Below are 15184 nucleotides of genomic sequence, written 5' to 3'. Positions count from 1 at the left end.
GTTAGTGAAGTGGGAACTTGAAATCAGAAGTTACAGTGGAAATAAAATACGTTATCTATTCAATTTCTTTAAGTAATTACAACTTGAATTTTATTTTGAGCCCACTGACATTGGGATTTAATTTGAAATTACATATAAAATGAATTTAATGTAATTACCAACATTATTAATTCAACACAACCCCAAAAAAGAAAGTTTGCAACTTAGAATTTTTATGTTGTAGCCATGGATTTAATCAAGTGAAGGTAAAAGGCCTGGTGAATTACTTTTTAGAGTGTATTGAAGCATTTTTGGTTGGCACTGTTCAACAAATAATCAGCACATATGCACCAAATCTCTCAGATGTTAGCTGTTACATGTTAATATACTTCAGCATGGAGCTATTTTTATATATCTAATATGAGATATAAGTAGTTGTGCAGTTTACCTGTCAAATAAATCTGAGAATAAGGGTTTTCCTCTTGTTTTTATACGGTTTCAAATTTCAATGTAACTGTTTATGAGTTTTTTCTATTGAGCATACTTAAAAGGCCCAGTAGTAGTCAACTAGTTGGATCACTCAGATTTGACGCACTAGTAAATCAACGCCCATGGGATCCATTAAGGACACTGAAGTGAACTTTTCTCGATTTGCCTTTGACTTCTTGTTAACTTTCCCATAATTTGTCTCTGCTGGGATGCACATCATCTGCTCCCCACGAAGACTGCTAATCAATACCCATGGGATTCATTAATCATGTCAATATTTACTAAAAGCATTAATTAGTTAGGTTCTGAATATTTAATGTAATTAAATGAGTTATCAGGAGACTTTGTTAGATGGGAGCTTTCTCTCTGTGGTACCTCTGAGTGGTTTCAGCCACTGAAAAACAACAATGCCACAACAACAACATTTAGACTTAGCACATTAGGAAAATGGCAGTGGTTAATTAAGAAAACAGGAGCAAAGACACAGTAAAAAAAAGAAAATGCTGATGTTGATGATGAAATCCAAGAGAGGAAAAACTAATGGATACAGACAAAAACTGATTTATATTTTTCTTCTAATATATTTTCTACAGTTAAAAAAATGTAAAGGTACAACCAACTCTTGCGTCTTTGCCATTATCTATTTATCATTAATACCAAAAAAGTAAAGCCACCCACAGCCAAAAAAGACTAAAAACACAACACTGTCAAGCACTGTGACACACATTGTAACATATGACGTGCAGTTTTCGGTTTGGATCCATGCACATATTAAAACTTACACTTTCCTTTTCGTCACTTTTGTTTTGAATTTTTTCAAGTGACAGGATCATCTGTGGACATGATGATTGGGAGACTTCTGTGTTTTTGGTGGGGGTGTCTTTGTGTTGTAAGTTAACTCAAGGGTACTATCATTAATTAACAACTTCATTCACACACTTGAGCTGATATGCAACCAGATATCATGACAAAGCATGTAATTGACACGCCTGTCCACCATGTCCATTTCATGCTTTACCTCTACAAAACATGAAAAGTAAACACATGTGGAAGCTACAGTAAGCTGCAATACCAACAGAGGGAGAAACTAATTTTCAAGCCAACATAGAAATAATCACAGGAAAGTGTTTAAACAGACATTATTAACACACACACACACACACACACACACACACACATACACACACACACACACACACACACATATATACGCACACACATATACATATATATATAAAAACACCCAGCACGCCCCTGCGGGCGGTTTATCCTTCAAGCTCGGGTCCTCTACCAGAGGCCTGGGAGCTTGAGGGTCCTGCAGTATCTTAGCTGTTCCCAGGACTGCGCTCTTCTGGACAGAGATCTCCGATGTTATTCCCGGGATCTGCTGGAGCCACTCGCCTAGCTTGGGAGTCACCGCACCTAGTGCTCCGATTACCACGGGGACCACCGTTACCTTCACCCTCCACATCCTCTCGAGCTCTTCTCTGAGCCCTTGGTATTTCTCTTCTCGTGTTCCTTCTTCCTGATGTTGCTGTCATTCGGAACCGCTACATCGATCACTACGGCCGTCTTCTTCTGTTTGTCTACCACCACTATGTCCGGTTGGTTAGCCACCACCATTTTGTCCGTCTGTATCTGGAAGTCCCACAGGATCTTAGCTCGGTCATTCTCCACCACCCTTGGGGGCATCTCCCATTTTGACCTCGGGACTTCCAGGTTATACTTGGCACAGATGTTCCTGTACACTATGCCGGCCACTTGGTTATGGCGTTCCATGTATGCCTTGCCTGCTAGCATCTTGCACCCTGCTGTTATGTGCTGGATTGTCAATGTCATTGCTGTATAGCCTGGTAGTGTGGATCAGTGAATCGATGTCTCGTTCACTCTTGGCATACAGCTTGATGTCATCCATGTACAGGAGGTGGCTGACAACTGCTCCGTTCCATAGTTGGTATCCGTAGCCAGTCTTGTTAATGATCTCACTGAGGGTGTTCAGGCCTATGCAGAACAGCAGTGGGGACAGAGCATCTCCTTGGTAGATCCCGCACTTGATGGTGACTTGTGCTATGGGCCTCTAGTGTTGTGCGCCACATCCCCATTGAGTTCCTGATGAAGGCTCTTAGGGTCCCATTGATCTTGTACAATTCTAGGCATTCCAGTATCCAGCTGTGGGGCATTGAGTCATAGGCCTTCTTATAATCAATCTAGGCAGTGCAAAGGTTGGTCAGTCTGGTCTTGCAGTCTCGGCTGACTGTTCTGTCTACCAGTAGCTGGTGTTTTGCGCCTCTGGTATTCTTACCAATTCCTTTCTGTGTCCTGCTCATGTACTGACCCATGTGCCTGTTCATCTTAGCCGATATGATGCCTGACAGGAGCTTCCATGTGGTACTAAAGCAGGTTATTGGTCGGTAGTTGGAGGAGACCGGTCCCTTCTTGGGGTCCTTGGAGATCAGGACCGTCCGACCTTCGGTTAGCCATTCCGGGTGTCTCTCGTTAACTAGCAGCTGGTTCATTTGTGCTGCCAGACGCTCGTGGAGTGCAGTCAGCTTCTTTAGCCAGTAGGCGCGAACCATGTCTGGCCCTGGTGCTGTCCAACTCTTCATACTGGAGACCCTTTCTTGGATATCTGCCACTGTGATGGTTACTGGACCCTGTTCAGGGAGGTCGCTGTGGTCTGCCCTCAGATCCACTAGCCACTGAGCATTGCCGTTATGGGTTGCGTCCTTCTCCCATATGCTCTTCCAGTATTGCTCCATCTCCAGCCTTGGTGGTGCTGTTCTCTTATTGTTCCCTTGCCACTGAGAGTACACCTTTGCTGGTTCTGTGGAGAACAGCTGGTTTATTCTCCTGCCTTCTATCTCTCTGGTGTACCTCCTCAAGCGGCTGGCCAAGGATGTGAGTCTTTGCTTGGCAGTTTCCAAGGCCTCAGGTATGGACAGCTTGCTGTATTTCTTATGCACCTTCTTTGTCGCACCTTTCTGCAACTCCGTTAGTTGGCTAACCTCCTTCCGTGCTACTTTGATCTTGCCCTCTAGCCTCCTTCTCCATGGAGGGTACTGCCCCTTGTGGCTGTTCAACTTGTAGCCAAGCATCTCACTGATCACTGCTGCCGTATTGTATATCAGCTTGTTATATATATATATGTACATACGTACATACACGTACGTACGTACACGTACGTACGTACGTGTATATACGTACGTACGTGTATATATGTACGTACGTGTATATATATACGTATGTACGTACATACGTATATATATACACGTACGTACATACATACGTACGTGTATATACGTACGTACATATATATATAACAAGCTGATCTACAATACGGCAGCAGTGATCAGTGAGATGCTTGGCTACAAGTTGAACAGCCACAAGGGGCAGTACAGTATATACACATATATACACATATACACACATATATACACACATATACACACATATACACGTACGTATGTACGTACCATAAGACTCATATGTGACGCTCTAGCCAAAGTAATTGTTTGCTAAAATGCATCCACCACAATAGTTTAAGATCTGGGTTAGAGAAATTCTCCTTCAGTGCAATGTGGCTGTGGTGGCACCATCATTGAGCAACAAAACTAAGCAGTATGACAGTAACCATGTAGTGACTGTCAGCAGTGATGCTCACGTAATCATTCTTGTCTGCTACAGAATTTACAGAAAGTCATACATCATATTATTTTTGCCTGCCTTGCCATGTTCTTTGTTCAGAGCGCTCTTAAAAGGTTTCTGACAATTAAGAATGTCCTTACCTGATTTTAAGGGACATCAAGAAAAATGAACATAATACTTCAGTACTACAGTGTTTGTCTCTTCAATTTCATGTTGATTTTAAAGTCCTATTAAAGACTAATCTGGCTTATAATGAAACATTAAATACCCTTGCTCCATTGTCCATTAAGCACTGGTCACTGAGCTCCATGAATGGGGCTTCACTAGATTCCTAATAGATAGATAGAGAGTGTAATAAGAAATGTTTATAAATAAGTACAGTGCAAGTGTCCATGAATGTTAACAGCACAGTTAACATTCAATCAGGATTTTTACCAATGGCAGCATCTTGCAGAGAAGAGGGAGTCTTGTCTTGTTTCTCTTTGTTCATGTGTGTGTGTGTGTGTGTGTGTGTGTGTGTGTATATACACGTACGTACGTGTATACACGTACGTACGTGTATACACGTGTATACATATATACACGTACGTACGTGTATATGTACGTACACATACACACACACACACTAGAGCGTCACATATGAGTCTTATGGTATCATAGTCACAATGTGTATTCATATTAATTTTAGGCACTTTAACTGCTGTGTCGCTTGAACTTGTGCAGTATTTAACTTTAAGGTGTTTTAAAGAAAACTACACTATACATCAGCGGTCTCCAACCTTTTTTGCGCCACGCACCGGTTCATGCCCGACAATATTTTCACAGACCGGCCTTTAAGGTGTCGCGGATAAATACAACAAAATAAAACTAGTACCGGTACCGAAAAAAAGAAAATTTATTCATAACACACGTGAAAAGACCCAGGAAAACCGAGTAAACGATAAAAACGATAACAAAATAACGCTGAAAACCGATAAAAACCCTGAAAACTATACATTTCACACCTGAGCCTCAACTCTCGCGCCCCGGTACCAAACGACTCGCGGACCGGTACCGGTCTGAGGCCCGAGGGTTGGGGACCGCTGCTATACATTACTTAATAATAAAATATACTGTAAGTATCCAAGCTTTTCATTTTTTTGCAAACTGTATTATAAATTAAGATCTTTAACATTTATTTATTTACTTCAAATTATTTATTATTGTTAACAAGTTCAGATCTTTAAGATGTAGGGAAAGTCTTCAGGAAAAGCAGTGAAGACTAAAGTTTTCTCCATTCGTACTTGTTTGTGCTTGTTAAGTGTGCCTATGCCAAGAGGCACACTTATTACTATTCCTCGGATTTATTATTCTTATTATTATTCTTCATCTTCCGCCTAAATTTCGGCGCTTAACTTGTATGTAACTTGCGTGTAACTTGCCCCAAAGCCGCGCTACCCAGCTAGCGCCGCATGGCAGCTAGCTGGGTAGCCTGTGTATGATCACATACACACTTGTCTGACGCCCAGGCCGGGCTGGCTGACACCCAGGCCGGCTCACGCTCTCGTTTCACCCCCTAGTCTTTCGTGATGACTCTTGGTTGGGTGCTGGATTTATTTTTCATTTATATGGGCTGGTGATTCATTTATTCATTTTAGTAACGGTAAAAACAGTGAAAGGTGGTGGATTGTCCAGATGCTGTTCGATGTGGAAAAAGTAACTCAGTTGTTAGGTGGTGGCTACGGCGGAGCTACAACAGAGGGCAGCTAGCCACCGGTGTATGACAGAAAGGAGATGGGGGAAAAGAGAGATGCGAGGCAGCCGCCAAGCGACTGGGCCTGGCTTACACCGAGAGCGGTTCTCTGTCTCGTTTCACCCCCCCTCCCTCTCTCTCACGCCGTTCTTTTTAAGTATGGTTGTGTTCTCATTGTTGTTGATTTTAACATACTCACTTGCTGTAAGGATGACCCATTTGCTAAAGACTTCCTTGCCTTAACGGACTCTTTTAACCTGGCTCAGTGGGTTAATGACCCAACCCATGTTAAAGGACATACTTTGGACTTGGTTTTCTCATGTGGTCTGGACATTTGTATCAAGGATATAAGTGCTGCTGGGATCTCGGATCATTGCCCAGTTATTTTTGATACTGGCTTATGCACTAATGAACTACATCCTGTGGCTCCCTTTCGCCCGCTACGTGTAATTAATGTTGAAGCGATGTCAAACTTCTCTATGTCTTTCTTGGATTCTGCATCTGTCACTCCCGACTGTTGTTCTTTGCGTTCGGTTGATGACTGTGCTAATACCTTGTTATCGTTATTTTCTTCTATCCTTGATACTGTTGCCCCCATTAAGATGAAGCGCCCCAGAACCTACTCTTGGTGTTGGCTTAACGACACTACGCGCGCTCTACGTCGCGTGTGTTGGCGTGCTGAGAGAAGGTGGGAAAAAGATAAGCTTCAGGTTTCTCACGACATGCCTCTTTTTTTTTTCTTTTTTTTTTTTTCCTTTTCTTTTTTCTTTCTTCTTTTCTTTTTAATAAGCCTAGGCTGCATGAGGCTTCCCATGATCGTTTCTTCTTCACTCATGTATTTACACACCCCTCTGCATTTAATCATTAGTTATTATTCATCTCTGGCTCTCTTCCACTCTGTGTTTTTTGTCCGCCCTTCTTTAAACCCTTCTTTTTTTTTTCTTTTTTTTTTATAATTATGAATTTATTTTATTTTCAGTTGCAAACGGGACAGACATAACTGTGGGATAGGACAGGGGGAAAGAATGAAAGAAAACCAAAGGGGAGAAGAGACGGTGAGAAGGGGGGGAAGAGAGAAAAAACAAAAAACAAAAAAAAACTCCTGGGTCACCTGTATGGAGAAAAAAAAAACAGAGGAGACAGCAAACAACAAAGAGCAACATAATAATAGAAAAAAAAAAGCACCATCACAATAAACTAGCTAGCCATAGATATCAATAGTTACTAAATAATAAACGATATTGTGCAACACTCAAGATAGACAGTGCACAGTGTGCTTTGAGGCAGCAGCCAAGAAAGCTGTAGTCCGCGTCTGTGAATATGTGTACACCTGTGTGCATACCTGTGTGGATCAGCATGCTTGCATTCCAAAGGTTTCTCCATGTAAAGATCTGCTAGGGAGTGTGGGGAGCCACAGCCCCGTCCTTTATGGTATCAAGCAGGTATGGAGGAGATCAAAACTCCAGACATCCAGAGGCCCCCAGAACACAAGAGACCAAGGAAGACCAACAGAGGGGCAGCCGCGCCACTGTCCCAGAAAGAGCTGAGGAGAGTCCCAGATGAGGGCTCATTCAGCAGCCGCGGAGCAGAAGCCAGGGGGAGTTGCAGTGACGCGCCCGCGAGCTCCGCCGGCAGCCAGCTGTGCCTGAGTGACCGAGCCCCAGGCCGAGAGGCCGGAGGCACCCCACCTCCGAAATGGCCCGAGCGAGCCCCAATAAGCGGCTGCGAAGGAGTGAGCCGGTGTGTACCTGGACGCCCATCCCCGGACACAAAGAACCACCAACGCACCGATGTCTGAGGGGGTCCGCCACTGGCAGGGGAAGTGGTGGTAGGGGGAGATAGGCCTCCAAACCTTGGAGGGCCTGAGATGTCCCCAGAGAGGTGGCGCCTGTCACCCAACCTGACATATAGACACAGACATACAGGCACACACAGATACAAACATCCATTCCCACCCTCATGCTCTCATATGCACTTACTCCACACTCAACCAACGTGGAGACAGACATAAAGAGACGTTGTACACACGATCACACTCCCCAAGCGTACTCTACAAACCGGGTCTAGGTGCCCCCGCCCCTGGAGGGGGGAACTGCACCCAGACCCAGGTGGTGTTTCCCTTTTCCCTGCGGTGGGGGGAGGCAGACCGCCCCGACTCCGCAGCAGCAGGAAGGCTCCACACTCCAGACCGCAGTCGGACGGCCAACTCCTCCTCCTAGTCCTAGCCCCCCTGCTCCAGCAGGTCGCAGAGAACGGGGGTGAGAGAAGACTCCGAACCTCCCTCCACCCGCTCATTGTAATGTTGATGCATGTGTGTTCTAAGGTGCATTTAAAACCCAGGAGGGCATGGAGCTACCTGCCAGAGAGCAGCAGGTAAGCGCATGGTCCCTCCTGCTAGCCCTCAATGTCTACGTGTATTTAAAATTGAGAGGTGGGCAACGATGCCAGGGGTGGGGTGTACACCCTGATGGTACTTTGGACTCCGTGTATCGTGCCCACCCCCAAGATCCTATATGTATGTGTAATGAGAGTGTGAGTAATGTGAATGTCTAAGTTGTGGGATAAAATTGAGGCAGAGGCAGCCAGAAGGGGACAGAGGGGGGGGTAGCCTCTTCTGCACCCTGGTGACATACCCCTACTCCAAGGCCCTGCATGTGTGGGTGGTTGTGGTGGAGCGGGAAGAGGGAGGCAGCTGGAGATGGGGAGGGAAGGAAGGGATTTAAGGGGGATTTAAGAGTAAGAAAATGTGCCGCACTTGGTGGTGTTTGTAATTCAACTTGACTGAGGTTAAATTTCTTTTTTATTATGGATTTAATTTGTTGATATTCTAAAAACCTTTTCTTGTTGATCCCATATTGTGCAACTAGTATGTCAAATGGGATAAATTCTGTTCCCTCCAATATATGTTCTAAGTGTTTAATTCAGCCTCTTAAAATTCCAAAGTTTTTTTGTTTTTTTTTCTGCTCTTGCTCTTGACGAAGGCGGTCGCACTTTTCTCCTCTCCTCCTCTCCCTTAGCGCTTAGCCTCTTATGTCCTTGTCTAGTCTCGTGTTTTTTGTATTGCTTTTCCCTGGAACACTCTCTCACAGTCTGTTTCTCTCTCTCTCCTTCTCTTTATTCACAAACAAGTGATGTATTCTCTCCACCTGTATAAGCGACACCACAGCGTACACCCCTAGTTATACACACACATCTATGGGCGCACTAAGGTTTGTTACATGGAATATAAATGGAGCTGGCTCCAGAGAAAAGAGGTTAAAAATATTTAACCAACTCAAATAACTACAGGCAGATGTTGTCCTTTTACAAGAGACCCACAGACCTCTTAGAGGTTCGAATGAACTTAAAACACCTGAGTTTCCTAATGTGTTCTCAGCTTGTTATAATTCTAGACAAAGGGGAGTAGCAATTTTAATACATAAAAATATTAATTTCACAGTACTCGATAAAGTTATAGATCCAGAGGGCAGATTCTTAATCATTAAACTATCTATACTTGATAAAAAGCTATGTATTGCAAGTGTATATGGTCCAGATGTTGATGATCCCTCATTCTTTCACGGTTTTTTCAGTGCACTCTCTGAACACTTAGATGGCACACTCATTCTTGGCGGCGACCTCAACCTTGGACTAAATGAAGACATGGATAGGCTCAATACAGCGGGAACTCAGCGCAATTGGCAGTCCACAAATATAATCAAACAGTATATGAGCGACTTTGGTCTTTGCGATGCATGGCGCTCCCTTCACCCCACCAGTAAGGAATATACTTTTTTCTCACATGTCCATCACTTCTACTCTCGTCTGAATTATTTTCTGGTCAGCAGCTCACTGCTGAGCGACATTTCAGACACTGAGATTCACCCTATAGCTGTCAGCGATCATGCTCCTGTATCTTTAACACTAATGCACAAGAATAATACTACGCCAAGAAAAAACTGGAGATTTCATATATCACTACTTAAAGATGAAGACTTTATTAAATATTTTAAAAAAGAGTGGACTTCATATTTGGACTATAATGACACTCCCGAAACATCAGCTTCTGTTCTATGGGAAGCAGGGAAAGCTGTGATGAGAGGTAAAATAATTTCTTTCTCATCACATAAAAAGAAAGAAGAAAACAAAAATATTCAGGAATTAGAAAAAACATCGAATCACTAGAAGAAGCCTACGCGTCCCACCAAGATCAGGAAACATTCCCAAAACATTCCCCAAACTGTACCGATACTTTGTCGACACCGTTTTGCTGTTTTGCTCCATACTGACACCTGCTGGACCTTAAATATCATTGCAGGCAACTTACTTGAGACTCACAACAGACACGGATTCAATGACCTGGTCATACTTGTACACTGTAAGGTATTGTACTTTCTATGGAATCATTTTATATCTTTTATATCTGCAAATATTGTGAATGACATTAAGTGAAATGTATTGTGAATATAATATTACCCATTTAAATGTAATTGATTTAGAGTTTATAAATTTCTATTCAGAAAAATAAGTTTATTCAATGTTTTTGCATTAGGTCTACTGCGTTTTTTTTTTTTGACACCATTTCCCCAGCTTTGGAGAACTCAGTGGCACAGATGAAGCTGGGGAACACAAAAGCTGTAAAGCCAGGTGGAAAAGGTTTGGATAAGATGTCTTCCTATTCCCCCAGTACGTGAAAGGATCCTCTGGTCTTGGAATGTTTCTCTCCACAATACTAAGGGGTTGACAGTCCTTTATTATAAAATTCAGGACTGCCAGAAGCTTGATACATGCGTTGGTGTGTCAGTGTTGGACCCATCACTAGTATACACCTAGCGTTTTGCTTGAGCCAGTTAACACTGAGCCAGTTAGTATTTCCCTGCTGGCAGATACTGTGCTTTCCTTCTAAGGACAGTTTTGTTTCCATGTCAAACGGGAATATTCAGAAACATTGCATTTCCGAGCTAGACAGCGTGAGTCAGGATATTGTCGCTGAACCCAGTGTTTTCTGTGACCTAAATGTTTCTGAGCACTATACAGATGTCTATGATTTTGGTGTGTGTGAAGCTGACCAACAAGCTAGCGAAATTATCACTTCTGATTTTCGAAGTGACTTTCATGTTTTTACATCTGTGGACTATGTAGCTCCTGGGTCCAAGCCTGCTAGCATCCTGTTCCCATGAACTGTTTAATTTCCCAGTCAGATCCTATTAACGTTGTTCAGCTCACACCACTGGAGAGTATTGTTGATGTTGCTGTACCTGTGGATGGTGCAGCCCCCCAGCCAGTATATGCTGAGGCTGCCTGTGTTAAGACTCCAGCTTCCATAACCATGCATGGGTTGAAGAGTACAAGCCCAGAGTCTGTCTGTTCAGAAACTGTTTCTGTTTTTCCTCGTGGACTCTTTCAAACTGTGCATTTGATGCCTGCTAAAGTTAGGAGCAACAAGGTTTTGTCTGCTATACATAAACTGGCAAAAGAATTTGGTTTGAGCACTGCAGAGCTGGTTGCACAGGTTAACTTTTCTGTCCCCCAGTCATGTCAGTTTAACTCTGTGTTCCATGCTTTTCAGCCAGTTGTCCTAGACCCTGTGTGTACTACGTCTCTGGCTGCTTCACACCCTGTATATGGGGGTTCAGGAGAACCACTCCAGCTGTTCCTCGTCTCTGCTGGAGGGTCCGAGGCGCCTCCGTCTGGTCCTGCCTCGTCTGGTCCTGCCTCGTCTGTGAGTCGCCGCCGTCTTCTGCGCAGCCACTTTTCATGTAGCTTAAGCATATTCAATAATCAAGCCTGCTCATGCTCTCCAAAGTTTACACAACACAGCTCATCAATACTAGCTCCAATAAACTTACAAACAGAATTTTATAGAAAAACATGACTGTTAAATATGACTGCCTCCACTTAATCTTCCTAAACAATGTGGCCTCCCAAACACAATACACAGCAAACATCAAATCACCACAAACAACCAAACTTATCAGCAATTAACTCCAAAATTTTAGGAACTGGGGTTTTGAAAAGTGGTAGTCAGGTAATTCAGAACCACCCTAACAAAAATTTAAAGCCGTATGCATTATTACCTTACACTACATGTGAGAAGAAGGATTACATCAGCGCTTAATGAGCTGGTAAATTTGCTGACGTGTTGCATCTTGTGAAGAGGCTTCAAGGACAAACATTATAAATTGTAAGTGAATTCAAGAAAACACTGCAGAACAGCTCTGCCCACATCACAACAAATACTAACAATAGGATGCTAACACTGCACAGATTTACTGTACTTGCATTCTGCAGTCATTTTCTCTTACATTGGTGTGATTGTAGCTGCCAGGTCAGCCTCCACAGACAAAGCCTTGGCCTTTAAAGCTCGTAACACACTGCTCTTGAATCTGATGCAGCTGTTCCTCAGCCTCTCCTCAACTATTTACTACCCATTACTCGTGCCTCTTTTAATGATTGTTACAAGGATAGTACTTGTTTACTGTACTTGCATTTTGTTTTGTGTTTCTTGTAAATATTGGGCATTATACTTTTGTATTTCAGTGATTTTAACAGCTTAATATTTCAGGTCTTACATTTTCTCTTCAATGACAAGCACATCACAGACTCTCACTAACATCACAGTCCAGTCTCCAGGGTTAGCAGAACGAGTCATGATTTCTACTCTGACAACACTTCCGACCTGTGTGTTTCTTTTCATCAATGGCATCATGTTGTTCACTCTGAGGAGTAAACCTGTGTTTCGTGAGACCTGCCGTTATATTCTTCTGTATAACCTGCTTTTTGCGGACACTGTGCAGCTGGCACAGAGTCAGATTCATTTTCTTCTTGCAGTTCTTAGAATAACAGTGTCATATCCTGTATGTACTTTTCTTGTCAACTTCACTCATCTCACATCTGTGATATCTCCTCTCACGCTGGTTGTGACGCCTCTTGAGAGATATGTTGCTGTGTGCTACCCACTGAGACATGCAACCATCATCACCATCAGAAACACAGGGGCAGCTATCACTGTGATTTGGGCCATCAGTTTTTTAAACATTATTATTCGCACTCTGTTGTTTTTATCACTATTTGAAGAGTTGGGTGATTTAGAGGTGAAAGGCTTTTGTGGTGACATCGCTATTCTGCTCGGGACAAAGTCTGATCGTTTTGACAAAGCTTTCACTTGTATTGTGGTTGTGGCTGCTGGTGTGGCAGTCATTTTCTCTTACATTGGTGTGATTGTAGCAGCCAGGTCAGCCTCCACAGACAAAGCCTTGGCCTTTAAAGCTCGTAACACACTGCTCTTGAATCTGATGCAGCTGTTCCTCAGCCTCTCCTCAACTATTTACTACCCATTACTCGTGCCTCTTTTAATGATTGTTACAAGGATAGTACTTGTTCGCATTCAGAATGTTTTTTATCTTCTCTTTATTATCGTACCCAGGTGTCTGACTTCTCTCATTTATGGACTAAGAGATCAGACTATCAGACCTGTCCTCATATATCATCTGTGCTGTCGATTGAAATGCCCAGTGGCAGAAGACAAGGGATGACATGTTTAGTTTGCATGGAGGCCTTTGTTGGTCTGCATATTTTAGTCTCGTGATTTAAAGCAACAGTTTTCATTTTTTCAAACAACAAATGAACGATAGGTATTATTGTTCAACGAAGCATAGATAGCTGTAGCCATTTTTTACCACATTTTCCAAGTCTGCTTGAGGCGCTTACCGAATCAGAATACTTTATTGATCCCTAGGGGAAATTCTTTATCATTACAGTGCTCCATTATAAACAAACAGTAAAAAGACAGTAAAAAAAGACTAGAGATGGCACGATACCACTTTTTTATGTCCGATACCGATATCATAAATTTGGATATCTGCCAATACCGATATGAATCCGATATAGTGTTTTTTAATCAACAAAACTGTTTTTTTAAATATCTTGCTGCATTTTGTATAAGTTCATATTCAAGTTTAAAACAACAACTACACTAAAGCTATTCTGTTATACCTGTATGCAAAAAAAATATTTCATAGTTCAGCAATACTGATCAATCTAATAAACTTAGACCTACACCATCCTCCCTATTCTGGTATTTTAAAGAGTACTTAGCGTAAATATTAAGCAACCTAACTAATAGGGTTCCAACTCCCAGCAACAACAAAAATAAATAAATAAAAAATAGGGAACCACCCCTCACGCTCCACCTCATGATGCTTAATCGACGTAATCAACCTTAATTTGATGCAGTGTGAAAAAAAATGCACAGAAATCAATTATTTTTCAAGAAATATTAAATAGATTCAACATCTTTCTTCAACAAAATTGCAGACTGCACAGATGGTACCTTCCCAAAGGAAAAAGTGCTATAGCTTACTAGGGTATATATATTAGACTTAATAGTTACTATATAAGATAAGATAAGATAAGATAAGATAGAACTTTATTAATCCCTCGGGTGGGTTCCTCTGGGAAATTCGACTTCCAAAAAGCACAGCAACGACCGAAGTTACAGTTACAGAATTGTTGTATATATATATATATATATATATATATATATATATATATATATATATATATATATATATACATATATATATATATACATATATATACACACACACACACACACACACACACACACACACATATATAAATACAGAGACAAATATAAATAAAATATACAAAGGGGATAAATAGAATAAATAGGAATAAAAAATAAAAATACAAGTGAATTGCACATTTCAAGTATTGAGTCTATTGCACTGTTGACTATTTACAAAAAGTATTGCACAAGGTATTGTACAGTGAGGTGAAGAGGCACTACAGCTTAGTTGTTCCCCCCTCCTTTGTCCCCCTGTTTCCTGTTTCCCCTCCCTCTCCCCTCCAGAGAGGAGTTAAACAGTCTGATGGCGTGTGGGACAAAGGAGTTTTTAAGTCTGTTAGTTCTTGTCTTGGGGAGAAGCAACCTGTCACTGAACAGACTCTTCTGGTTGTTAATGGCCGTGTGCAGAGGATGCCCAGCATTGTTCATAATGTCCAGCAGTTTCTTTAATGTCCTTTTCTCTGCCACTGTCACCAGAGTGTCCAGCTTCATGCCGACCACAGAGCCAGCCTTCCTGATCAGTTTCTCCAGCCTGCATGAGTCCTTCTTTGCTGTGCTGCTCCCCCAGCACACCACAGCATAGAAAAGTACTCCAGCAACCACCGACTGGTAAAACATCCTCAGGAGCTTCCTGCAGATGTTAAAAGACCTCAGCCTCCTGAGGAAGTACAGTCGGCTTTGGGCTTTTTTATACAGGTGCTCTGTGTTGCATGACCAGTCCAGTTTATTGTCCACCCACAGCCCGAGGTACTTGTACTTGTTGACCACCT

At 42.4% G+C, this 15184-nt stretch overlaps 1 protein-coding gene across 1 annotated transcript; it reads left to right on the top strand.

The window, feature by feature from the left end:
• The first annotated feature begins 3402 nt into the window (after positions 1-3402).
• LOC106675660 (odorant receptor 131-2-like) lies at positions 3403-13359 on the top strand. Its single transcript, XM_024799986.1, has 2 exons — positions 3403-3416; positions 12417-13359. The coding sequence occupies exons 1-2, from the start codon at positions 3403-3405 to the stop codon at positions 13357-13359; spliced, it is 957 nt and encodes a 318-aa protein (XP_024655754.1).
• Positions 13360-15184: the final 1825 nt, after the last annotated feature.

The sequence above is a fragment of the Maylandia zebra genome, linkage group LG10, assembly GCF_041146795.1.
Source record: "Maylandia zebra isolate NMK-2024a linkage group LG10, Mzebra_GT3a, whole genome shotgun sequence".
Taxonomy (NCBI): domain Eukaryota; kingdom Metazoa; phylum Chordata; class Actinopteri; order Cichliformes; family Cichlidae; genus Maylandia; species Maylandia zebra.
The sequence above is the reverse complement of the archived record's forward strand: the minus strand, read 5'-3'. Positions and strand labels throughout refer to the sequence as shown.